Source organism: Mizuhopecten yessoensis, unplaced genomic scaffold (genome assembly GCF_002113885.1).
Source record: "Mizuhopecten yessoensis strain PY_sf001 unplaced genomic scaffold, ASM211388v2 scaffold9399, whole genome shotgun sequence".
NCBI lineage: Eukaryota > Metazoa > Mollusca > Bivalvia > Pectinida > Pectinidae > Mizuhopecten > Mizuhopecten yessoensis.
The window spans coordinates 1,312,440-1,338,587 of NW_018408028.1; the positions used below are offsets into that span (position 1 = coordinate 1,312,440).

General features: G+C 37.3%; 1 protein-coding gene across 1 annotated transcript; it reads right to left on the reverse strand.

Moving 5' to 3' along the window:
• Nucleotides 1-269: 269 nt before the first annotated feature.
• On the reverse strand, nucleotides 270-25,695 carry LOC110458025 (RNA-binding protein 24-A-like). Its single transcript, XM_021509568.1, has 4 exons — nucleotides 25,235-25,695; nucleotides 23,202-23,325; nucleotides 17,575-17,626; nucleotides 270-4,138 (listed from the first exon to the last, which is right to left on the reverse strand). The coding sequence occupies exons 1-4, from the start codon at nucleotides 25,406-25,408 to the stop codon at nucleotides 3,826-3,828; spliced, it is 663 nt and encodes a 220-aa protein (XP_021365243.1). The 5' UTR covers nucleotides 25,409-25,695; the 3' UTR covers nucleotides 270-3,825.
• Between the last annotated feature and the right edge of the window lie 453 nt (nucleotides 25,696-26,148).

Consider the following 26,148-nt stretch of genomic DNA (forward strand, 5'->3'; position numbering starts at 1 on the left):
ATCTCATAGTACGTTTAATCATAAAGTAAATATGTGTGCAATTACAGGCCGTACACAGTTGACGGTCAGTACACTAACATGTCCATAGACTGACGGACAGTGTCATTCTAGTAAGGTGATTTAGATACAGTGCCCGCACCTGACGGAGATTTCATCACGTGTCACAACCTGTAATTGGAAACATTGTCCGTTCTCTCAGACATATGATGCTAATGAAGGTCTAACCAGAGACTTAAGATGTAGCTGGAATGATAAAAACGACAATGTTATACATTTTGCATTTTTATTTGTTCATGATTTTAACATAGGTAAATTTAAACATAATAAATGGTCTGATCGTAACAGTAAATTATGCTTACATACAGGAACTTTGCCCGTCTCAAGTATAGTACTGATTTGACTAAATACCTTAAATAATGTTCGATAACTAAGCGAGACTTTACGATAAATGACGAGATTTGATCGTCAAGTGATTCGTAGTTTAGTTAGTTCTGTTTTATAAGTTAGCCATTCAATTTAAATTTACATACAATATATCTTATTTAATGATGCATCTATGGATTAACAAAATTTACATATATGATACATCTTCTAAAACTGATCACGCGACTAAACTAAGATAATTTAATACAGGTGTACCAATCTTTTTTAATATTTAGATTGTATTGCAAATAAATATATTGATTTAATTTATTAACAAGAGAAAAGATGGATAAAAATTTAACTGTTAAAGACAGTGATTTGAATGTTATTACTACGTGCTTGATAAATCTAACAGAAGTACTTCATCAAAAAGAAAACTAAAGTTCATCAATTAACAAGTAAGTAAAATTTGTACAATAGTGTAAATTAGATAGTCACGTGATCAGATTTGCATATTTATTCGCTATATACAATAACGACGGTTTGGTAATAAATAAAATAACAAATATTTTGCCCCTGCTTTTTTACATACATGTGATGGCTTCTCAAAGCAGTAACGACAATAAATAGTACAGACCAACAAATAGATCTTGGTGGAGTCATGTTAAATTAAAGCATTCGGCAAAAGTCATATATGCAAATTAGCGCTACGAAAAATGTCGAATAGCATTCGAAGTCGTATATGCAAATTTGCGCTACGAAAAATGTCGAATGGTTTCATTAAGAAAGGAAATGAGATGTTTCTCCTCTGTGACTAAGCCCTGCTCGTAACATGACGTTAGTAGTGTGCCTTTATTGGAAGTATCCTAATCTATTCTAAATTAAATATCAACATAAGACTGAACGTGAACCATTCCTCGGAACATCAAATATATCAAAATTTGTAACATTGATATTTGTTACGTTATTTGTAGCAAATTATTTATCATTTTTTTCAATGTTTTATTTTTTTTTAATTTGGAAAGATGAATATGGATATGATACACTGAATGCCGTGGCGTCATTGTGTTCGACACAGTGTCAATGTAACCCTGAGCTGTTTAGAGTGGCACATTGTGGAATGCAGTGGACACATGTTACGAGGAAAGCTCTACAGGAAATGTCCAACAATTCACTAGCATCTGTTTGAGAAACATGTCACTTCCGGTCTTGGTAATAAATAAATGAGCTGATATATATGTATTTGATGTATCTTTGTTCTCGGTGGGAACACATCTCTTTATCAAGCGGCATGGTGAATGTGTGTTCGGACGAGGAACTGATCAGGGTTCAAGTCAATGTTTGATTGTATTAAGCTAGCGATGAAACCCCCTCAACTCACACTCCTTCATCTTTACTGAGATTCAAAATTCAAAAAGGTTTAATAAATAGAAATAAAAATATAACTTTATCACAATCATGTGACAACTGTACAACCAATTTCTGCATCATCTCATTTAAACTTCAAAGTGTCACTCATCCTTATCACCTCCGTGTTGCTTTTATCACATCACTTAACCGTTACACAAGCTTACAACGTCACAAATGTCGAGATTTGAACGAACCAATCACGCTTCGCTATTTATCATTCGCTCTGTAGTGTGTATAACACATAATAAATATGGGGCTTTATATCAATGTTATTCAATGACGTCATGATGAGACATTTCCGTGTTATCTTAATTATAAAATAAAATAAATATAAAAAGCTTTTGATTTACATAAATGTTCCCTCTCCTGTGGGGACTCCTTAGATAAATACTTTATTTCCTGCTAGATAACTGAAGGCACTACATATCTAATTGGGGTGGGGGTAGCTCATTAAAATTTGTCAGTCTAGAAAATATTTTACGCACTCAATTTTTTTCCTGCAATTCTGGAAAGAATTGTTTGTTCCGTGTGAAAAACGATTTGCATAGATATCATTTAAGAAAATGTCCGTCATTGGACAACTGAAGACTAGACTTATAGCCCTTTATTTCTACAATTATGTGTATGCTTCAAGTGTCGATTGTTTTCGTTAAAAAGTTTCATCATTTTGACAGATTGCAATGGTAGAATTCAGCTGTTAAATTTGTTGTAATATCAATATAGCACTTACAAGACTCGCTTCAAATCGAATGTCAAATCAGAAACAACGGTCAAAATCTTAAGTTAATGGCTGGAAAATGGTTGCGCAGTGTCCTCGACCAGTACAACACCGTCCGACATTTTGAAACATTGGGCAGCTCTCTACTAGCCAGCTTCACTAACTCTAAGTCGTATCACACCAGTACATCATCTTCTGACGTTTTGAAGCATTGAACTGCTGTCTACTAGCCGGATTAACTACTAGCCGGATTATCCTATTGTAATCTTATATACTATTCTAATACTTTATTAATACTCATATGCCTACACATTATGAAAATGGATGAATACATTTTATACTAAATATGTCAGTTATTATCAATTTATGGATGAGTTATGAAATATATATACAATGTATTATTACGGTCATTTATTACCTTCGACTACTACAATGTAGGAAATGATTAATATTGACTACTTTTTTTCTAAACGTTTATAACATATTTAGACTAAAACCTTTATCAGTATCCCCTTACCAGATTTGAACTGGTGCATATCCAAACAGCCAATTAAATTATTCCTTTTTAATTTGTGAATATCAATAAGACTCCTGAATATGCATCAGACTTCTCTCTTTTATGCCTTTGTCAAGAATAAATCACATTTGATGTGATCTTTTGATAAAATGAAAAATTTGTATGACCTTGAAAACCGGCAAGGCTGAGCAGCTGGACGTTGTAGCCATGGTAACAAATATATTATACGTAAACATGATAATTGAACTGTATGGTTACGTTGACAACATAAAGGAGCTTATTAAAGCTTAACATAGAAACAAGTATTTGACAATAATGATAATAATATTAATGATACAGATAATAATTATATATATATATATATATACGAATGTACAAAACTGATGTTGTAACGGGTTCTGTCCTGTTACATCTCTCGCTCCCACATTTCTCACAGACTCCCACGCACACCTTATATAACTCACATTGGCATACTTCAATGCTTCCGGTCATATAAATACATATATAAGTGACATTACTTTGCAGCCTGTCGTATGTTACTTGCATAGAGATCAATGGTTAAAATGGGCATGCGCACGCACATGTTAAATGAAAAGTTCCATTTATGGCGGCGGCAATTTCGATAGTGTTTGTAGATAGAATGAATGCAAGGTAACATCTTTCTGACGTGTCCAAAATACACGTTCATAGTCTGAATCCAAGTGATTGAATGAAACCTCTCTCTCCTTACTTAATTTATCACCGAGAAGGATTATATTTCCTTGGTCATTCTCATTCCTAAATAGTATTGTTCTAAAATTCTTTGAAGCAGCCGTTATTATTGCATTCGTTCTTGAATCTGCTGTGGCTGGTAGTGGATGGCGTGGCCACCGGCGGCCATGGTCTGTGGCATGGCGTAGGTGTATGCCGCAGCAGGTGTCACGAATCCGTTCGCCGAGGTGGTGTAAGGAAACTCGTACGCGCTGTTGGCGAATTGTGAAGCATAGGCACTATAGTCAATGAATTGTCCGGTAGCCGTAGTGGCCGCTGTGGGGCTCAAACTGCTGTGCTGCATCGAGGCTAGGAGGCTCGGCGATGTCGCTGCTGCAGCTGAGAGGTAAGCTGTTGAAGGGTATACGTACTGTGGTAGCCTGCAATGTATAAAGGGCAAATTCAAATAAATAAGGTGCCAGATGAGCATATTGTATCGAAAACGTTTCAACTCATTAATATTGAATACCAACTTAAACAGATTATTATTGATCTATTTTTCAAGAAACAAACACCTTTTTTCGGAATATGATACAACCATTTTTTTTAACTTTAACAGCCAACGAGAACGTTATATTAACATTCTGATTTCATTAATGGTGAAAATGAAATTAAACATACAGTTTTATAGAATATAAGAGTATTTGCCATTACGTTATGATATTAAGTGAGTTTACAATCATTTCATATAATACTAAAACATTTAGCATGAACCTAATACCGGGGAGGTAAAAGGAACACACCTTCAGAACGGTCAAGAAAACCAATCAAATCTGTGATATATACGTGCGGCACTAGGCTATTCCGTCAAACATACACACTTAAACGTGAGGATTAAATCCAGTGTTTTATGGTTGGACGGGCTTTATTATATTAATAGGGGTCGAAAAATCGACATACACACAGCGTAAGAAAAAAAGTATCCCTTTGTTTTTCAAAGCCCTACAAGAGGTGATACAAGGGACTACGAAGCAACTCGAAAAACTCAATCAAACGCTTGACACTGGGATAGGTTTAATTCATAGATTGGGTGATTTAAGCAGATTCTATTGTGACGTAATGCAAATGATGAGAATTAAGATTTCTGACTATTGTATGGTGTCGGAAACCTATGGTATTACAACAGTATGGTTTTATTGAGCTAAGAGACAGAGTCTGATTCATAACAACAGAGGTTTAAAGGCGCAATGATGTTGTTAAAATATAAATGGCAGAAACCCAGAGAACCGGCTTCAAAACAAGTTTTAGGCTGTATCTGATTGTCAACACAACATCGATGCGGATTGGTCGAGAGCTGACCTGTCACCTAGTCGACCAGACGACGGAGTTGTCCAAAGATGAAAAAGCGGGAAGGGGTACTTTCCTGAATAAATGTGTGAGATCATCCTAAACAAACACGCAACAGAGCCGAAACCAACGGACCGGAAGTAGTATCGATACATCAGCAAGGAAACCACTAAATATGGCTGAACAACGTTGACAATCAACTGAAGGTCTTTTGTATTGGAACAATTTGTATGTTTGACCTCTAAAGTGACCGAGTGTAAATCAATATAGCCAATAACATCGGTGAATACATGCAATGAATGCCAACTTTCGAATAGTGGTGGAAAGCGCAAAAAGATTCAAAGGCGTAAAATAAGACAAACAAAGCATTTGAATGGCCCAGACTTATAACAAGCATTATTCTGACCTTGAATAGTTCGCCAGTGTTACACAACCCATACAAAGAATGGGACGTCGTTATTATCTGACTCGAGCTCGATATAGCCCTACCATTATCGGGTACGATATATGATCATCCTTCTCTTGTTTGTCATTCTGTTTAAATCAATTTGTTTGTTTTTATGCCTCAAAATAAGCAATGATTCATTAGCTGTAATTATAGAGCTCGTATGACCGTCCCCATGGCCAGTAAAAGTACGCGATTATTCGTCCATGGGTTTGTACATATCTTTATAGTATCACCTATTCAGTTCTTTTACATTCTGAGTAAACTGCTTTAAAAGTGTGTTATTTTATAACGGGGTCATGTAGGGAAACTTCAAATAAGGAACATGTAATAATGTTACCCAGGTAACGATATATTCTATAATCCAATAACAATTTCAGTCTCTTAGTTTTAACTCGGAAATTTTAAATCTTTGTTCACAAACCAATTTACATTTCCAACATATTTCGCTATCCTGTCTCTCAATTTCACTTTGATAATACCGACCACGAGATCCAAGTTAAAATGACCACATTATTCGCTGTGTAAAAGGTGACCAGTTCCATAAATAACCCGTCATAATACAATCCAACACATCACCGTTTACTTAGTTTTAAAACCCAGACATCACAATGATCTAAACCCCTCAGTCAATAGTATGACCTCATATATCGGATATTCAAACTTTTTAAAGTTTCGAGGCGTTACAAGTTTCGTTAGACATATCTAAAAACCTCACTTACTTAAAATGTTTTACCGATCATAGAGCCTAGAGTAAACACTGAACGAGATTATTGCCTGGTTTAGTTCGAATGACTTTCGACTATATACAAAGATCATGGAGTTTATATAAAATATTAAAGCAAACTGTATCCAGATTGAATTGAGATTGGCATCTTGAACATTAAATGACCTTTGGTCAGTTGTTCTTCACCACTGGTCATTATCACACGGTGAGTATGGATTACAAAGTCGATGCGTCAACATAGCCTCGCTACAATAGGGGGACCTACACATGTGAGCGCTGTACTGCGGAGGGATTCCTGGACAACGTGTCAGACCTAAACTGTCTGACCTAATGGTCGATAGCCCAGCTCAGAGATGCCAGTCATACCTGTTAGCAGGTCAGATTATCAAACCATTAAATATCAATATGAAGACCCCAATGTATCTAGGACTTACAGTCGTTAGTGCGGTCAGTCTGTCCTCTATATAGTATATCAAAGTCCAAAGAGAAAATATTCATTTGAAATCGAATTATAATTTGTTCAAATGCAATATGAGAAGTGGTTCAAAGGGTCGAATATCTACTCATTATAAACTGACAGGTAAACAAGTTAAAATAGCACCTGTGTGACACATGACCTACTTATTATTCTATATGAAATTCTGTTGGTATGGAAAATACAATTTAAGCCAAATACTAATCGTTAGGCATGGTAATGGACCCGTGTGTGTGAAGATAACGAGTTCTGCCTACAAATACTAGACCACGGGACTCAATAGTGTTTGAAACAAAACCCGTTCATGTCATATCGACATCTAATTCAGGTATTCTTGTTACGTATCAAAGGGTTTGTCTGTAATGCAACATCACGTGTGATTGGTCAGGTCAATAATAAAGCGATCTTACGATGAAATAAGACGTGACGTTTGATTGGCGGATTGAATAGAGCCTAGTCCTCTTCCTCAGAGCCGTCACATTGCTGTGTTACATCACGACCTGTATTGATATTTTCACCGGTAGATCTTGCATGTTTGCAACGGAATTTTTGATCGATATTTTCCAATCTATCAAATCCGGATTCACTGCTTGACGGGACCTAATCCGGTTCTGTCTGTTAGTGTTAGATCACACGGGAACAACGTGAGGCCGAGAGTGTTGATGGGAGCACCGTAACGAGGCTAACATTCAACCATATTTGATTTGAGAAAAATCAGACAATGAATCATCGATATGTTTTCTTAGATCTCGGACGTCTAGAAATTTCGTCACAGTAAATACCCGTCTGTGTGTAAACGTATATCGGTACATTCGCGTCGTCCAGTAGCCATAAACCTAACCGTTGATGTGAAAGGCCATTAAAAGGTCAATTGTCCATTTAAAGCATCGATCTTTTATTCTTTTCATACAATCTGAACTAAAACCCTTAACCTTAAACAATAGTTAATGGCCACACCGTCCGCCGTGTACTTTCCTTTCAAACATGAAACCATTGTCTTTCACGTCATGCCGTACAGACTGTTTCCACCACAGCGCGCCGGTCAATGGCGTTCGTCTATCGTCCGTTTTTGTTGGCAGCCACATGCATTGGTCTACCTTGTAGGTTTCAGAGGTACAAGAGAATTGCCGTCAAGCATCTGTTGTTTATTCTGTATAATGGAATAATTAGCACTCTGGTCGATCATTGTTAGTGAAAGGTGCCCCTCCAGCTCAATGAACAGTATGTCAATATGCGGGAGTGGTAATATTCAACGTTAACATCGACAGAAACATCCAGCTCAGCTTCTTCCCCGCTTTTAAAAAATCATGATATGAGATATGGAAAAATTCCAGCAAATGTAATGCAAGGTAGCTAGCAATTGTCGAATATGATATTCAGAGTATAGCGGTTTTCATTTATGTATGCGCGTTTCAGACGAATGTTGGGGTACGATTGTCAAGCTGACATGGTGGCGTCTAGGTATTGGGTCAAGCTTGTATGTGGATTCTGAACCTCACATACTTTTGTTTTCTCCTGCAAGTATAAACATATTGTGTCAACGGTTCCTGTGAACGAATAGGAAGCTCGATCGGCAGTGAAAAGCCCATACTTAGCTCAGGTGGGCTGAAACCGTAGACCTTCGGCTACATTTTATATCAATAACATGTTGTAGAATTGATTTTTTAGCGGTTTACCTATTTGCTGCGAAATTGTCGTATTAAGTGTTACCAAGTTTTACTGGATTAATAACCATTCATTTTAGATGTTTGAGAAATGACAAATTAGAACCAACACTCATTTGTGTCTTGTTTAATGTTTTTTCGTTTAAATGAAAATATTGGTATTTTTTCCTTAATGTGCAGCCATTTCTGGCCTATATTGCAATGTAGTGATACAGATATCAACATTCTACATAGCATGATGAGAGCATGTCTAACCATACCAGTTACAAACGAGGGGGGTTTGATTTACGATGGAACAGCAGTCAGTACATGGTATACGCTACAGGCATCGGCTGTTCTACGTGTCCCGTTGCACAATAGAGATTAGGCCAAGATTATATCTAGGACTTCTACAAATGTGATAAGGCAGACCGTATCTATATAGCTATCTTAAAGATATTTTCAATTTATCTTTTAAAGTCTATCAAAACCAAGGCAAGTAAGTTAAAGTGTTATAGAAATACCCTCACCATGTAAAAGGGTGGCGCTGGAACAGTCTCACAGCAAAATACACACAGACAAATCTGATAATATTTAGTAACAGAAAAGACGGGATAAAATGAAAGATAAATTTGTTATTTTTAACTAAAGCTTTTAAGTAAATGATATGGAAGACTGGTTTAAGATATATATACACTATGGTACGTGTAATCATGGCTAAGGTCGGTCGAAAAGTAAACAGTCCTCGTACGCTGGAACATCGATTCCTTTTCTATATTTATTTAAAGCTGAACTCACGTGTCCTTAATTGATTCCACAAGGGTCACAGCGAAAAGTTAAATAAAAACGGTATGATCGACTGTGTTCTTCGTAAAACCTGAAAGTCTGTTACATAGCAGTCAGTCTCAAAGAGTCTTGAAAATCACTTACAGTACCGCTAAACCATGTTTAATATGTATCCCAACAAATAGTATCTAACATGTATAATTCAAATCTCAATGAAAAGGAAATAAGTAAAAGTACGGCAATTATAAAAATTCTATGACTAAATATCCTTTCTTTACAAAGCTAACAATACCTGAAGTTTATATCGCTAAGTCATATGGCATGAAATTACAAGCATGCTCTCCGCGAGGATGGAGGTCTAGAGCCTATGCACTCGGGCCGTACAGTGTGTTGTGAAACGACTAAAATCAGTTAATCCCATCTACAAATTTCTTATTATAGCGGTAATGTATGGCGATACCCTTGCCTAGACACCGAGCTAACCATGTAACACGTAGTAAGGGTCTGCCGTTGTTGTTAAATAACACCTATCAGAAATTCAATCTCCAAACTTTAATTCGCATTTTGCACGTACTTTATTGCTGCATAGGGATCCCGGGCTATGTCAGGGTTGGATTGTGTAGTTTAAAATAGTTTTAGGTTAAAACAAAGAGATTTGGGGGAAGTTTGACTTTCAATAACCCATTTGATTTAATTCGTATCTACACCTTTTATGAGCATGAATTTGCAGGAACACGTGCACGTGTAAAACATTCAATTACTACCATCTCGTATCACTTAATTGGCTCTTTGTCTCGTTACCACGCCAACAACAATGGTTACAGAACATCGTGTTTCCAGGCGATAGGTACATGGATGTTCAGCCAGCAAATGTCGAAATGATCGTATTATTTAATTTATTTGGCTACTGTTAAAAATGAGATTTAGTTCTAACGGAAACCGATGTTGAGTATTGTACTCCTTCCCGTGATGATTTGCTCATACAGTCAGACAGAACTTTCGTTTTGTTTTATCAAGTTAGGCGTCGCTTCTCCTTGACTGGTACAGAGGCTGTTAAAGGCTGAATGATACCATTGTGTTTGAAGAAAGGTTTACGTCGGTGAAAGATAAGGATCACTTTTGAAAACGAATTAAATCATTCCGTGATTGAGAGCAGCTGACTTAAAAATTTCAAGCTAGATATATCCATTGTGTCTTAAAATGAAATATATGATATCTAAATTTTAAAGATACATTAAATGTTTCCCATAGCTAGCCGCTAAAACTTAACCAGATTTGATATTCTGCCTTTATAGAAAGTAACCGCTTAAGAACATTTTGATAAATTATGCGCGTATTTTGGTAAGACTAGAATAGTTTAGCTTCGTGTAAAAGCTGTTGGTTCTCGAGACCATCGAGACACTTAGGGGTGACACCTATATACCCCACTAACCCAGACTCTGTGTAACAGATTACCAGTTATAACGGGGATTTCAAATCTCATTATAAAGAAAAATTCGAATTTTAAATATGAAAGGTGTTAATTCTACTGTCGGAGTTTTTCTAAGCGAGTAGATTACGATACATTTCAGTGTCTGACCAAGACGGGTCCGTTACAATTGTCAACAAGGCGCTCCAAATCTCCCATCTTATCGCGAGATAATACGGGAGGTTTGACAATCAACATTTATCGGTTCCTATGGTAAGTTACTTATACTAAAAACTGAATGCAATCTTAAAATTCAAAAGAAAATGGTTCGTAGTGGCTTTAAGCTACAGTCTGGCATTTTATTGGCTAAATACCCTCTTGTTCGACAACACAATTTTAATCAGAAATATATTTGGGCGTTTTATTTTGCGAACAAATCTGGAATTGTACCGTAATCGTTTCTTTTCTTAATTCAGTGAAGGATAAAAACCCTATTCCGGAACCCTGGCGAGAATTTCTTACATATTGGATACATCTGTGCACGACCGAAAACCCATAACTTAGCTGAAACGTGTGGACGATGCATGTTATAATGATAAAGGGCTTAAATAATTTACTTCAGTGTTTCAGTGCCTCGATAGCGACCCCTTTCTATAAATCTGCTACCAATAATAACGAGTAATATATAGAATGCCGAGCAGAGAAAGTGAACTGTTTAACGGTCTAATAAATCTATGTCGAACGCGGTAGCGGACCGGAACCTAACAGTTGGCTTCCAGTATTTTCTCCGTGGGGTGTGTCTAATTTGGTGTATCATTATAAGCCTTTGAGAGGGGAGAAGGAAAGGGATGGGTGCTAGTCCTATATCTGGGAGCTACAGAGTAACTATAAACTACGGTCGTGTTAATGAGATCAGCTAGTAGTATCTGTAATACCCGGGCGATTTGTCGGACACCGCAGTCGGATAACGTACATCCCGCGTGGGTACTTATGGATTCTGTATGAAGCATGCGAGCATCGGTAAGTGATCCTCGAAGGCTCGCGGCGATTGGGTAAGAGGTCTTTTCGTTGGCCGTTGGGGGTGGGACTGGGATTTAAGTGCGCAAGTAAACAAGATATGTCAAGCTTCCTATCGTATTCTATTGGGGATATTATTGGAACTTGGGTAGTCCTGCCTATCACTGGGGTGTGTGATCAGCGAAAGGTACACTAAAATCCTCTGGGGGTCGGCTTATTCCTTGGGGGTCGGGGTATAATGAAGGCCAGTTATTAGTTGTGCCTTACGTCCATTTCGACCATGCATACACTGACACAGAGTGACCACAAACACGCGCTAATGAACGCCAGACATTGAACAAAAATGCTTTTAGTGATTATCTCCCCTGATACTGAATCTACTTGGGTAATTTACTTCGTAAACAACGCGGTAGTTAGTGGCACTCCCACATGCGCATGTTTAGAACAATAATTCATCAACGTTGGCATTAAGTGTTGCGAAGCAGGCAATACTGATGTATGTATTGTAAATTTGTCATCGCCACAACTAGATGTACTGTATATTGTGATTAACAAAACTCTTCAGAGTTCCTCCATTTCTTCATTGTGGGACTATAATGTATTATGGTTACTAGAAAAATAAAACTTAAACCTCTTGACTTTCAAAAAAACGTATTCTAAAAACTCTAGCCGGGTGGGTGGTAAGGCGGCCATTTTGGGTTACGTTATTGTTAATACCGACATATAGAAAATGATTGCATACAAACCATCAAAACAGTGAACAATTCTGTCTACTTGTGGGTATACCGATATTTGGAAACCTAGTGTAAAAGTGACATTTAATGCCGAGAAGAATAGACTGCTGGTTATATCGGGGCGTTATTGACAGAGTAGTTATTTGTGTTGTGATAGGAACTATAAACAGTATTATAAGGTCAGGACTGAGATTGCCGACGATCCAGACGTTCTGTTATTGTTAAATTATCATTTCAAATCAGAATTGTCGAATATGGTAAATAAAAGAAACTTTGGTCAGTGGTTAGGAAGACGTGGGGTGGGGTGGAGTGGGGTGGAGTGGGGTGGGGAGGCATCTGTTAGAATTTGTTTATGTTACAACATTATGTAACCGTACATGTCAATATCCCGTTACACCTTCACAGGGCTCCCCAACACCTATTATCAAAAATGACGTGTCTGATCGTGTCAACATGCACAAAAAAAAGGTTTCCGGAGGAACGGGGAGGACAAAAGATTGCTATCTTCTGGCCACTATAAAGAAACGGGTAGCATATCGTTACACAACGGCAGTGCCAGTGCAAACATCACCAAAAATGTTAATATTTGATTATCTAACGACATCCGGTTGGAGAGAAACAACTAACATCCGGTTATAGACCCCCAGGCGTTTCTATGGAGACACTTAAAAGACCAATGCCTGATCATGTTCCCTTAGATAAAACGTTTTATTTAATTGTATTCGAGTTTTACATATCGTAGAAACGAGATTCGATTCTTAAGAGCTTGAGGCAGACATTGACTGATATATTACACTAACCTTAAAAGAAAGACAAATGCACGAGCCAAATTCATAAAAAGTATTACCTGGCAATTTTCCCTCACACTATTGCTTTTTTTATTTGAGTCGATTTTTTATTAATATTTTTCCATTAAAAATTTTGAAATGCGACGAAATACCACGGGAGTAACTACTAAGGAGGCATTAAATTCACCTTGAAATAATTCGATTTTTTTAATTGAAAACAGAAATTGAATAATAAAGAATGTTTAAACTGCTGAAAGAAGATTCACACGATTGACCGAGTCGAGGCCATTAAATAGCTCCTAACTCACGTCCTGTAAATAAGACACGAAGTGGCAGGGACCTCGAGAGGTTAGACTTTGAGTAGCAGAGACAGGTGCCCGCAGAGACACGCTCTCACAGATCTCCCGCTAATTGACGGAGTTTTCGGTGAGTGGAGTTTGACCTAATTAGAGTGTATTAATTAGACGAGGTCATTGATACTTCGTTGTCACGTGTCAGACTAAATGAAGCGGAATCAAGATGGTAGCTGACATCGAGTACAAATAATTGTCTCGATTTAAACTGGCTAAATCCGTTGGACTTATTTGCCCTTTTGGAATGCTTTGCTGCTGTTAAAGTATGGAGATTTCCTTTTGTTTATAAACAACTTTTCATGATGAATAAACAGCAGTAGATAATTTTTGATTCGTGAATCTCTTACCTACCGGAACGCACCGAATTCACAGTGTGAATATTAGTAAATTCCGGATCCTTGATCTGTATTGCCAAGCCTGATCTGCCGTACATGTATTGCTAAGCTTTATGAGATATAATATGCACGTTTATATGTAAACATGTAGACTTTCTTTTAACACATGGTCAGTTTAGAACCCAACAGGAAGCTCATGCTAAACTCGTGTCTGCAAATATTTACACATGGTCTCGGCATCATTCAGCTTCTGCCTTTGAACGTCGAGTATGCAATTCACATGTAAAACTCTTCTCTAGCCTATACCATATGTTACAACAAATCAACTGTGTGAGAAGTTGCCCGGATATTTTTGTATTTTATGTACTGCAGATATATTTTTTTCACATATGATACGAGAGACCAATTCAAAGATTTGGGAAAACCTGCCTCCTTTATCATTTATATGTCTGGTTTTCCACTTTAAATCTATAAAGGTTCACAGAACACCGACTATTTATAGAATATAACACAACGCTGTATACTTCTGGTACAAGTGAGATTAAACTCTCCATAATGTCAACATATCAATTTCATATCGAAGATTAACAACATGGAGTTCAGGCTAGTTCCATTTACGTTTGAATAACACTTTACGTTTTTTTTTTCTTTAAAGTTGAAGTGTTATACTCCAGCACCTAGTATAGTCTGTTATAATAGTATATGACTATCCGACTTCAGTCTAAAATAGACCCATATTAAGAACAATGAATTCCTCATTGTATACATAATGCACTATTTAAAGATTACATACCACCTCGTCTACTTAATAAAATAGGCTCTGACTTTCTAAATTCTGTACATTTTGTGGAACTTTAACAGTCTTTCTGATTTTAAATATTGTTTAAAGTTCTTTTAAATCTGATAAAATGGGAATAAATGCTATCTTCACTATGGTAAAATGGGGCTTAAAGTTTAATTTTAGACTGCTTTTCTCGTCTGAGAGTTTAAATGCATTCTCGTTCTACTTAAATGCAATTTATATCGGCGTGTAAATCTAATAACATTCAAACACGTGTTATCTGTTTTAAAGTTGCATGATGAGGTAAAATTTGATTTTAAAAATGTCCCCTTGACTGTTCCTGATGGAAAATGAGTATTTCCTTATCACAGACTTGTGTTCGTGATTTCAATAACAAAATGTTATCATATCGTTTTATAACATATATACCGAAACTCTACTCGCTAATGTTACACTTTTAATGTACATCCCATCCGATATGTATCAAGGGAAATGGGAGCTCAGGATGTGTTAAAGTTGAAGTTTAGGAATGTGTTCATAATCCTCCTCATCTCTGATGAGAGTATATCCAAGAGGTACAATATGGCACTAACTGCCGTGCGTTTACTCCCATGTTTACATGTGTAATGGTGTACAAGCGTACTCATTGCACTGGCTAATTATCAAACATATTCTAGTGCTAAAGTACTCAACGCTAACAGCATATGTACAATCTCTCCCCTCCTCCCCCAACCCCGTATACACTCTGTTTCTGTTTCTAATCTCACACCCAAACCTTCCGGATAGAAAATGATCAAGATAGCAAAATATAAATTAATTTTACGACACTGCCTTTTTTTAGTTTACGACTTGTCGTATTTTCTTACTTCCATTTAAACGGAACACCCTCCCTCTACCACTATTTCTCTCGTGCAACGTGGTATCGCGAGATATTCGGAGTTTCCTGGGCGATACAAACAGACAAAAGACACTTGCGTTTGTACTTTCCTGAACTAACTCGCGCGTGCGATCTACCGGGGAGCTAAAAGTGAAACTTCCAGAGTAAATTACCCCTCCCTATGGTGTCACGTGCCTGGGGCAAGAGACTCCGACCCTTGTCTGGCATGTGCCATACAGCCTTACAGCTCTGTTACATTAAACATACCTCCACTCCCGCTAGCTTCCAACATTTGGTTTAGTTTTGAATATTTTAGGAAAAATATACATGTCTTTGAAATTTGTTGTAAAGTTGATCCCAGCATGCGGACCCATCATAACCTATCTGGCATCTACCACGTGATGCGCGCGAGATCTGGACCCCTTGGCGCGTGCTGTCAGCATGTGGAACACACTCACTTATACTTCGCTAGTTTTCATTGAGTTAAACTTCGTCATCTTAAACCGACCGGGCACTAACTATGTTTTAACTCAAGACCTATTGGGAAAATGTAGTTTTTTTAATCACAGACACGTCAAAAACAACAATAGCTAAAAATAAATCTGACATTATCAATGACAGATTTAGAACTCTGAATACAAGGCCAGCGTTACATTCGTCATTCTGGTGTAAGTACGTACAAATAGTTAACGAGTCAGAAGCAAGAAACTAAAACATCGAGGCCTGGCGAATACGTACGTACCCACACTATCTAAACGGTCACAGATACCGGTGAAAATATCCGGATTATTGTGAATTAATGAAGTACATGATCTATTAAATAAAATCTTAGTAAAGTTGTTTTTGTTTTATATAAATATGATATGCATGAGCTGGTGATCTATCTACATGTGTCTAAATACAAGGTTAGGAACCGGTGAAAAGAGTCAAGAACGCTTAACTACAGTGTCTAATGCAGGGGTCGGAACCGGTGACTATGAATCCGGACGGTGTTAGTAAGTAACGTAATGGACGTTTTAGTAGTAAAACACCCCAACTTGTCTCCACAACGTGTGCAGCATCAACACGCCACTCTATGTTTGGTTTCAACCCAATCACCCCTAAATCTCACAAAAAGAAATCAACTATCCATTGTTTAGACTATTCGAAAGAGTTTTCTAGGGGTGAAAGGGTTATTTAAAAGAAACAAAGACCACACAGGGGGTATGATAATAAACAGAAATTTGTCTTTAGAAAACTGCACTGTGAATTGTTTCAAGAGAAAATGCCAAAATAAATCACAGTATGTTTTTAATACAGCAAATCATTCCATATCCTACAAAAACACCCAACAATTATGATAACAACTTCAAAAGTTCAAAGTTCAATTACCAAAAAGGACATAGTAGAGTATTACATAGGATATCCACACTCTGTACAAGCAAAAGGAACGAAAGTTTGAAAAAAGAAATGACCAAAAATACACATCAAACGTCACAGTCAAACAGCCAATCAGAATCACCGTTTTATGTGTTGTTTGGGGCGAGCCTTGTGGCAGGTCGGAACATTTTTGTCCGGAAAAAGGGGTATCGAGCCCTATTCCGGATGTTAGTGACTGCACTTCCGGTCATGGGTGGTAGCGGTATCGCTGTCACACGACAGTTCAGTGGAGTTATTCCTAGCCTCTATAAAGTGACAAAAGACATACTTGATCAATCCCCGTCAATCTTTACTTCTACATACATTAAAGGTGCGAATTAATTATTGAACACGAATTAAACCTTATTCGAGACGGAATTCCCATTAGACAACGCAGGTCAATTCAAGTGTGATATTTCTCCGCAAGAAGATTTTAACTAATATGAAAAATAACCGGTTTGGTCATCAATTTATAAATGATACAAAATTAAAATGGATGATATATTTGTATGAAAATTTAGCAGTATTTCCCTTCGACATGATCTATGTTACTTTACCACCCCTGTCGGTTTCCGAAGGTATTGTAGTTTGGCGTCTATGATCCCGCCTCATCACCCCTGTACCAACAACTAACCACCTTACATATGTCCTAGGTTTTCCCGTACTCCCCTTACAAATCCCAACCTGCTAACTAGGCATGTCTGTATGGTTCATTGTTTTAATGTGTTAACAGAAAACGTTTAGCAGAAAACGGATACTGACCCGTACTGGCTCGGCAGTATCCCTGGTAGTCCCTTGATGGCCAGTGGAATTCCTGCAATAAGATAAACATGATTTTAAAACAAATGTCAAAGGTGGTTCATGCAGTTTGTCATTCGGAATACCTCGGCCGATTTGGTCATCATTGATGAAAATAACTGTAATCTGGATGAGGTGTTCCGAATGGCATTTATTTTTTGCAATATCTTATGAATTAGGACAGTTTTGTAAAATATCCGGATAGCGTATTTTCCGGACAACAGGAGTTCGTATTGCGTATGGTTTTCCTGTATACTAAACAAAGTATCGAACATGCCGTCAAATGAAACTGCATTCAAGTTATCAGCAACGAAGGCAATCCGCTCGTGAAAGTATGAAGTAATATATTGCAACATAACATAGCTTGACCTTGGAAGCACAATAAGGGCCCAGTACAGTGTGACAGACGAACTAAGACTCCATTTCTACGTAACGTTCAAGGTTTTAAAAATCTCAGCCGATATGGGTGACCTCGTTAGTCTGTACGTTTATGTAAATATTGCACTATAGCATATGTTGTTACTGACTGGTTGGCCTATTGTATATACTGTCATTTGTTACTGACTTCACTTTGATGTCATATTTATAGAATGGTGATTTTATTTTCCATTATGTATGGGTTCCTTATTTTATGTATACAAACTATCAAACTTATGCGTTAATAGTGTAGAATGAGTCATTCATGTGTTGTGTTATTTAGAATCAATTTGACTACCAAAATCTACAAAGACAATTACTATGTATCTTAAATTAGGAATGTTGTTTAAATAGAAAACGTTTTGTTAGTATTTTTATTTGGATTTTCAGAGGCGTCAGACATAAAATTTCCAAATTTTAAATGTTTTTAATTAGCGCGTGTTTTGCAATTAGCCGATCAGTGAAGCAAGCGTCACCATGGCAAACGACTAGTTAGTCATTACAGGCCTCGGGAGATCTAATGAGAATTTTATGATATATTTCAATTAGAATTTACAAAAAGCGATCAATATAAAAGCTTGAACGATTTTTAATTAGAGTGCATTTTGCAATTAGCCTATAAGTGAGGCAAAGTTCAACTTTGGTGGGAAACATTTTAGTTGATGGAGTAGTTGATGGAGTCAAAAGAAAAGTTAGTTGATGGAGTCAAAAGAAAAAGCAAAGGGCAAGTAACTCCATGGGCTGTTCGCCATGTTTTTTGACATGGGACGTGTATGTCTACCGATCTGGTTAAGGTTTTTTTACCAGGTACACGTGTCACAGACAGTGTTGTTACACACTGCCATAGTGTTATATACATGTACTTACACGTGTCACAGACAGTTTTGTTACACACTGCCATAGTGTTATATACATGTACTTTCACGTGTCACAGACAGTGTTGTTACACACTGCCATAGTGTTATATACATGTACTTACACGTGGCATAGACAGTGTTGTTACACACTGCCATAGTGTCATATACATGTACAAGTTTTTTTCGTTTCGTGATTAAACATTATTTGATAAATTTAGATTTTGACAGACATAATCATCAATACGAAGTTATAGGCCCCTACACTACAGTTTATTGTAGTCATATTCACTGCAGTTCAGGGGAACTGTAAATCAAATTACTATTATGATTTTTTTTCTGCTAGTTTGTCTAAGATTGGAACATAAACATATCACTTTTATATGGTATCAATTACAACGTGTGCATCGAGATCTTGTGTACTCTGGTGTTTTGATACGACAATTACATCTCGTGAGCCTATGACAGACTAGACGTTCAGTACTTAACATTGAACTTAATTCGGTGTATTTACTTAATGTCACACTTTAATAAAGTAGAATAACAATAGTATTTAAATTGAACTTAAATCGAAATTATTGTTAAAATTCTAATTATAACTACAGGTAAAATTGTGGTGATCATGGTTAATACAACTAAAAGTGTTTTAAAATTATATCTAGATCGAATTATTGTTGAACTTTTCACCTCGTCATTTCTGTATTATGTCAAGAGTAGGCATTAACGCCTTGAAGCCGACAAATCTTTTTGATTTTCTATAGAACTGGTATAGAGGATTTAGCACGTGTTTACAATAACTGATCTTTTTATCGTCTTTACAGCTACCGAAATCCTGAATACTGACCACGTGACTCCGTTATTAATTATGGAGATTTATATTCCATATCATGTTGCCACAAATTTGGATTAAAGAACTGCAGATAGCCTTAATTCCTAAGTACGGATTATCGTACACGTAAAGACTTGTCATATAGAAATACCTTAATTCGGGCTATACAATTTCACGGATGGTTGGTTTGCTAAAAGATTTTGATTAATGCCATGACCTTAAGTGCTAAAACTGAAAACGGATCGTTTGACTGACCGGTTACGCGAGTGGTGTCACGTGACAAGAAATTGAAAACTATAAGCGTCAATGTGACAAAGTAGTTAGAACAAATTCCCACTTCTCAAGCGGTAATTGTTTAGAAACCTTTTGGTGAGTTGTGAATTGACACACTCAATTGTCAAACTATCAGAACAGAAACGCCGTCGATGCTTCAGGAACGTTCAAAACAATAGCTTAATCTCGAAATAATACGAGATGAGATGCGATATAGTCAAATTATTCTAGCTTAAATCGACTTTGATATCACACACTAGTTATAGAGACAACTATTTATATCCTAGAAGCGTGGTCGAGTGCGATTTGTATTTATAGCCAAAGAGTTTACATTACAAGTCAGTAGGGTCCTACTTAACAACAGCTTACCAAGTGTTATATTGTAACACGAGAGATTCCTGTTCATAAACCAGATACTTATTGAATATAATGGAACCTATCATTGTTAATACAGCCGAATAACTAGTCCGTGTGGTGTATATCATATCACTTTTATTAGAACCAACAAAGGTGTCTAGTTATAAACTGTCGTAACCAAAAATATAACTCAATAATATATTTCCAGCCAGTTATAATTTTACACGTAGTAAATAGGACACTATATTATGGGGTATTGTTTCCGTTGTTTCCATTGTTCCGATATGTTACACTAAACATGATATGAGGCTTAGCGCGTGCTGTTATTCGGGCACGCGCGCTCTAGAGGTGCACGGTAGCGGTCCGATAGCGATGCTCGGGTGACTCTCTGCTCATGAACTCTCTACGCCTTTGTTCATACATGTATGAAATTCACCGAGAACTGTGTTCGTTTATAGACGCAAACTTATCGCCCCTTTGTTGAGTAGTACAATATCTAGTAACGTACACAATAGAACTCAAACTTCACTTTGACAGAAATTCGTTGGGAATTTGGTTCCGTCATTCAAATTGAAAGTGAAATACGACCGTGTCCTGGCCAGCTTTTAACCACACCGTTATCATTCCGGGGCTAAGCTAACATTTCAGATAGCAGTTAGACGCTTTATTACAGCAGTTGTACTTAGAATTTCGACGACTTCGACTATACAAACGACTTCTAACGAATAGTAATGACCTCTGACCTTTGACACAGAGTACGGTGTATGTGTTTTTGTATTTGACGGGAAAAGAAACTATGCAGCAAGGACCTAAGAGTCCGATAGATTTAACATATGGCATATCATCCCTTGAAACCGTCTAATCTCAAAACCTTGGAATATGGACAGATTCAAAAATATCACTGCCATGTGCTGCTTGTTTATAGATCACGAGAATTACCCCAACACTATGGGAACATACTCGACAAACAGATGGTCTGTATAATCTCGAGTTTTAAAGTTTTTCATCGGGGTAAATTCAGATAATAATTATCTATATTATACAATTCAATCTCTTGTGTTGATAACATATTCATAGAATTCGGGATTTTTACACATTCTTTTTTTTTTAAGATTTCTATTTCCAAAACCTTTTTTTTTATTTACATTTGTTTTTCTCCTACACAACACGGTCACCCAGTACACATGTAGTCACAATGGTGAGAAAGTTGGGGCTTAACTTGGTGGTTTGTAAAGGACAATTTTATTTAGTAGAATTCCATTGTGTACAATAATCAACTAAAGCGACTTCAGCGCGAAGGGGTCGAGGAATACTACCTAAAAGACCAGTAGCAAATTGGATATATCACTTGGTCTCAAAATGTGCAGGTAAATATAATCAATACACAAGTGCGACTAATACACTGGGCACATTTCGTGTGCGTACTGAGGGTATTACATGCCTTCTTTAGTCAAGAAATGAATATTTCTAAAATTCCCAAACACATATACGTGAATTTACTGGTATGCACATGTGTGTGTGTGTGTTTTGTGCCATTAACCGTAAACTTACTCAAACGGAAAATTCATTTATTAAAGTTTATTTCAAACCCAACCATTTGTAGATGGTATGAGTCACCATCCTTACCTGTTAGATTGTTGGTAAGACAGGTGTTTGGTCCTCACATTAATGGGATTTTGTGTAATAAAATCAGACCTCGTAAAAACCGTGTGCACCCGGTATCATTATTAAAGATTAAACAGTTGTATACTCTACAGTCAAGGTTTTGAAAGAGGAGTTTACCTATGTTGACTGTGAGAAATGAACTCGGGGTAAAACGCTCCTACCCTACAGTGTTATAGAGTTTTATATACTCATGTGTCTAGACGCTTGCACTGCGGAATGCACTTTGTATCACACATGCTGTATTGAAATGTGCTTAGTTATTTTTTACTTAATGTAATTTTTAAAATATTAAAGGCTTACGGTTGTGGTTTAATGCCTTTTTTCATGAAAAACTTATTAATCTCAATATTTAATTTCAGTGGTTCAAGCATCTTGAACTAACTAACGTATTTTATTGCTATTTTAAGTTTGACGATACTGGTATGTCAGTAGTATTCTCCGTCTCTTGTTATCGTACCCTCCCGTGAGCACGTGTCCCAAGTTCAGTGGACTGGGTTTTAAATTTCAGTAGTATTACAGTAGTGTTAGAGTTAGGTGTTCGGCTTACGACCGTGGAAACTCACGCCCACCTACAAAATGCTGTCTTTCATACTCAGTCAACACTGCTAGATTTCGCTAACGGGAGAGTTAAATACCCGTACTGATCTTCACACGAGATTCACAACACTAAATAAAGGCTTCAATACTGGGAGGGTCATACTGGTTTAGACGAACGCCTTGTCGTATTTTGAAGGTCCTTTCTAAATACAATATATATATTTTCACCAAATAATGTCAACGTGGGAATTCGCGAAAATATAAAGAAAATCCAGTGCATTTCTATGGGTTTTTTTGTTTGAATTGGATTAAGTTTACAATGTGCGTGTGTTGAAAAATATCAGTTAAGGCTGTGTTACCGGGTAGATAACTCGTATCTGTAAGTCCACGAGGTCTTCTGTTCGTTGGAAAATCATACAGAGAGCAAAGTCAGTTTATCTAGAGCCTAGAATACCGAACACGACACGGACTAGACGTTTTAATAAAACAAAAAACAAAACAAAAAAACACTGTAACATGGAATCCTGATATTCCACAGATGCATCAATATGTAAAGGTGAACAAACAGTACAGGTACGTTACCTGTGTATACAGGTTTGCTTATCAACGTACACAGGTAACTTTTCATAAAATACTTGATAACAAAGTGAGAGCCGTACCTGTTTGGATGCCACGTGGTTTCGCGCCCAGGTAAGCGAGATTTACGTTCGCTTTCCTCCCGTCAATGATGGGGTTAGGATCCTTGCACGCCCTGTCGGCGGCCTCTCTGTTGGCCATTGTTACCTGCAAGAAGAAAGGAACACCGTTAGACCGCAACACGATAACCGCTGCTTTACGGTGCTAGGTAGTCCGCAATTTACCTCAATGGGGCCACAGAAAGGTAACTATAATGGTGTTTCATAAAACTATGTTTTCTCAACGGAGCATTGATAACGAAAATAGTCATTAAGGTTCTTGGGGGCCCCACTCAGCATGTCTTACTACCTCTACGCATACACTTTTACTTACAAAGAATCGTTGCTCGTAACATTAAATCTGACGTGATACAATATAATTAACAAAGATAACATGTAAAATACCAGAGCCATGCATGCGTATTATTAGACACAGCACGTGTTTTGCATTGCAGCAGACTACGGCGCGTGTATGAAAGGGTCGCACACCCGAACGTAGGCCTATAAAACAGTGAGAAACGACTTTAGATTTTAATCAATATTTCGTATGATAACTAAATAATGTATGCGTCTACAGAGCTATTTAGATTGTCATCTCCCTTGATAGGCGTAACGTGCACAACTGAGTAGCGGTAAGTGCTGTCCACACCGTGAAGGGGTACACGTGTAGTAAATGCATATGCGAGTGCACGAGGGACGGAGAGGCAGATCACACAGCTACCACACGTGTAAGATCGTCTACCACCCGTGTAAGATCGTCTACCACACGTGTAAGATCGTCTACCACACGTGTAAGATCAGTTATGGACGTGAGTTTCGTGATTTACCGCAATTAACAACCCACAAATGATGGACATAAAACAGTTTGGTTAAAGTCTGTTTTGTTTAGCCCTGCTAATTATAAACCTCTTTAGTTTAATACCTTGAACTTGTCTGTAATTATACACAGACATACACATACTATCAATTAATACGTCATCTATATTTTAAATTAAAGAAAAGTTTTAGTATTGCCCAATTCTCCCTAATGTAAGGCAAACACTACTAATTGTAAGGTAGCTTGATGCTAGGACGGCGAGTGATTTGAGCCGTGAACATTTAAAATATTACGTAGTTGGACAATGGTGTTTATATGTACAAGGCAGTGTACGATCAACATTACAGTTTAATTGAATACGTATAAAGGGAATTCAATGCCTTAGACTTAGTGGTAGTGGCCTAGCCACGGTCAGATTACTGGGTACTACAGCACCGGGTACTAGTCTACCAAACGTGTACTTTAGAAGATCGGTATCACAAATGTTCCAGACGATTTTAAAGTTTCCTAAACGAAAAGTGTAAAATATCTCAAATTTAGAGAAGGGTTTGTCTGTTGATTTCAAGAAAATATTGATGTATAGTACAGATTGTGACTCGATGTGTTACAATAGTTGTTTGTTAAAGGTATTACGGGTAGCGTTATGTACTGTAGTGTCAGTTCTTGTTACAATGACCGAGGACAATACTATGACAGGTAGGTATACCACAAATCTACCACAAATCTACCTGTGCTGCCAATTGTCAAATCGTTCTGGAGACCAAATCGTTACAATCGATATTTTACAAGAGGCGAAATGTTAAGTCTAAATCTGATGTAACGGGACGAGGTTTCCTGTGGTTTGTAATTGTTCGCATCAAAGGAAGGGTAACTAAACGTTATCCTAATAACCAACCTAGCTGTTTAATTGGAGAAACAATTTAAATAAATGATCAAATCAAGCAGTTACTTTCGAAATTGCATTGATTATTGAAATTCAGGTACGACTGCACGATTTTGCAATAAAAATTGTCGAAAGGCACCAATGTCGTCAAATGTGTCCAAGAATGAATAATAGAAAGTTGAAAGTATCAAACAACATATCAAATTGCTGTGAAATAAGTCCTTCAATTATCATATCATTGTTACTAAAAATCAAAACTTTACTAAATTATGTCTCATCTTGTAGCTAATTACTACTAATTATCTAATTGTTACTTACGAATCCATAGCCACGACTTTTGCCGGTTTGCCGATCCGTGATCACAACAGCCTCCTCGATATCACCGAACTTATCAAAGAATTCCCTGAGAGAGGTGTCTGTCGTATGGTAGGGGAGTCCACCCACAAAGATTTTTGTGTAAGTTGTGTCCTTCTGCTGTATAGTAGTGGCCATTGTGTAGAATATAAAGACGACGAAAGCGAAGATGACAAAATAAAACTAGTAGATAGTATAAATACTCCGCACGTGAGGGTAGGTGTAGTTCTGTGACGTATTTGTTGTATAAATACTCTTCTAAAATAACACAAGTAAAAATAATGATATCACAACCGTATGCACAGATTACAGAAGATAACTACAGACTACGAACTATCCGTAAGTCCAACATACACAGTATATATCCTTGCTTGTACAGTTTTGGCACTCAACTACACAGTGAACAACCAAGATAGCATGGTGGTGTGTTATTATCACCCAGACCACGCCCCCTGCGCATATTTTATTAAGCACGTGGACCCGGCATTCATAAGCCCCGCCCCTAACTCCGCCTACCTGAAACTCCGCCCATGTGAGATATCAAGTTTACCCGGCCGGTGTTCTGTGCTGTGACGTGATATCGCCACGATGTAGTTTAAATTGATCAAAACAGATATTCAAGGCTGATTTGATTTTCATACAACGTTTTTTTTTTATTTCACACACAAAATGTCCACGATACGGACCATTTCGACGTGAAGAGGATTTATCAGATGAAAACTGTAACAACTCAGCATATTTTTGTGCAGTTATTCAGACGCGAATTGTACTGATCTCTCGGGGTAGTTTACACCTTGGTGATTTTTAACGTGTTCTGGCAGGCCGCCACCAGGGTAACTGGAGACATATGTTTTAACTTGCCACTGAGCAGTGGATGT

Coding starts and splice junctions, on each gene's coding strand:
- LOC110458025 (XM_021509568.1), bottom strand. CDS start 25,408: ATGGCCACTACTATACAGCAGAAGGACACAACTTACACAAAAATCTTT. Junction 17,627..23,201: donor ACCACGTGGCATCCAAACAG/GTACGGCTCTCA, acceptor ATCTTATTGCAG/GAATTCCACTGGCCATCAAG. Junction 4,139..17,574: donor ATACTGCCGAGCCAGTACGG/GTCAGTATCCGT, acceptor TATACATTGCAG/GCTACCACAGTACGTATACC.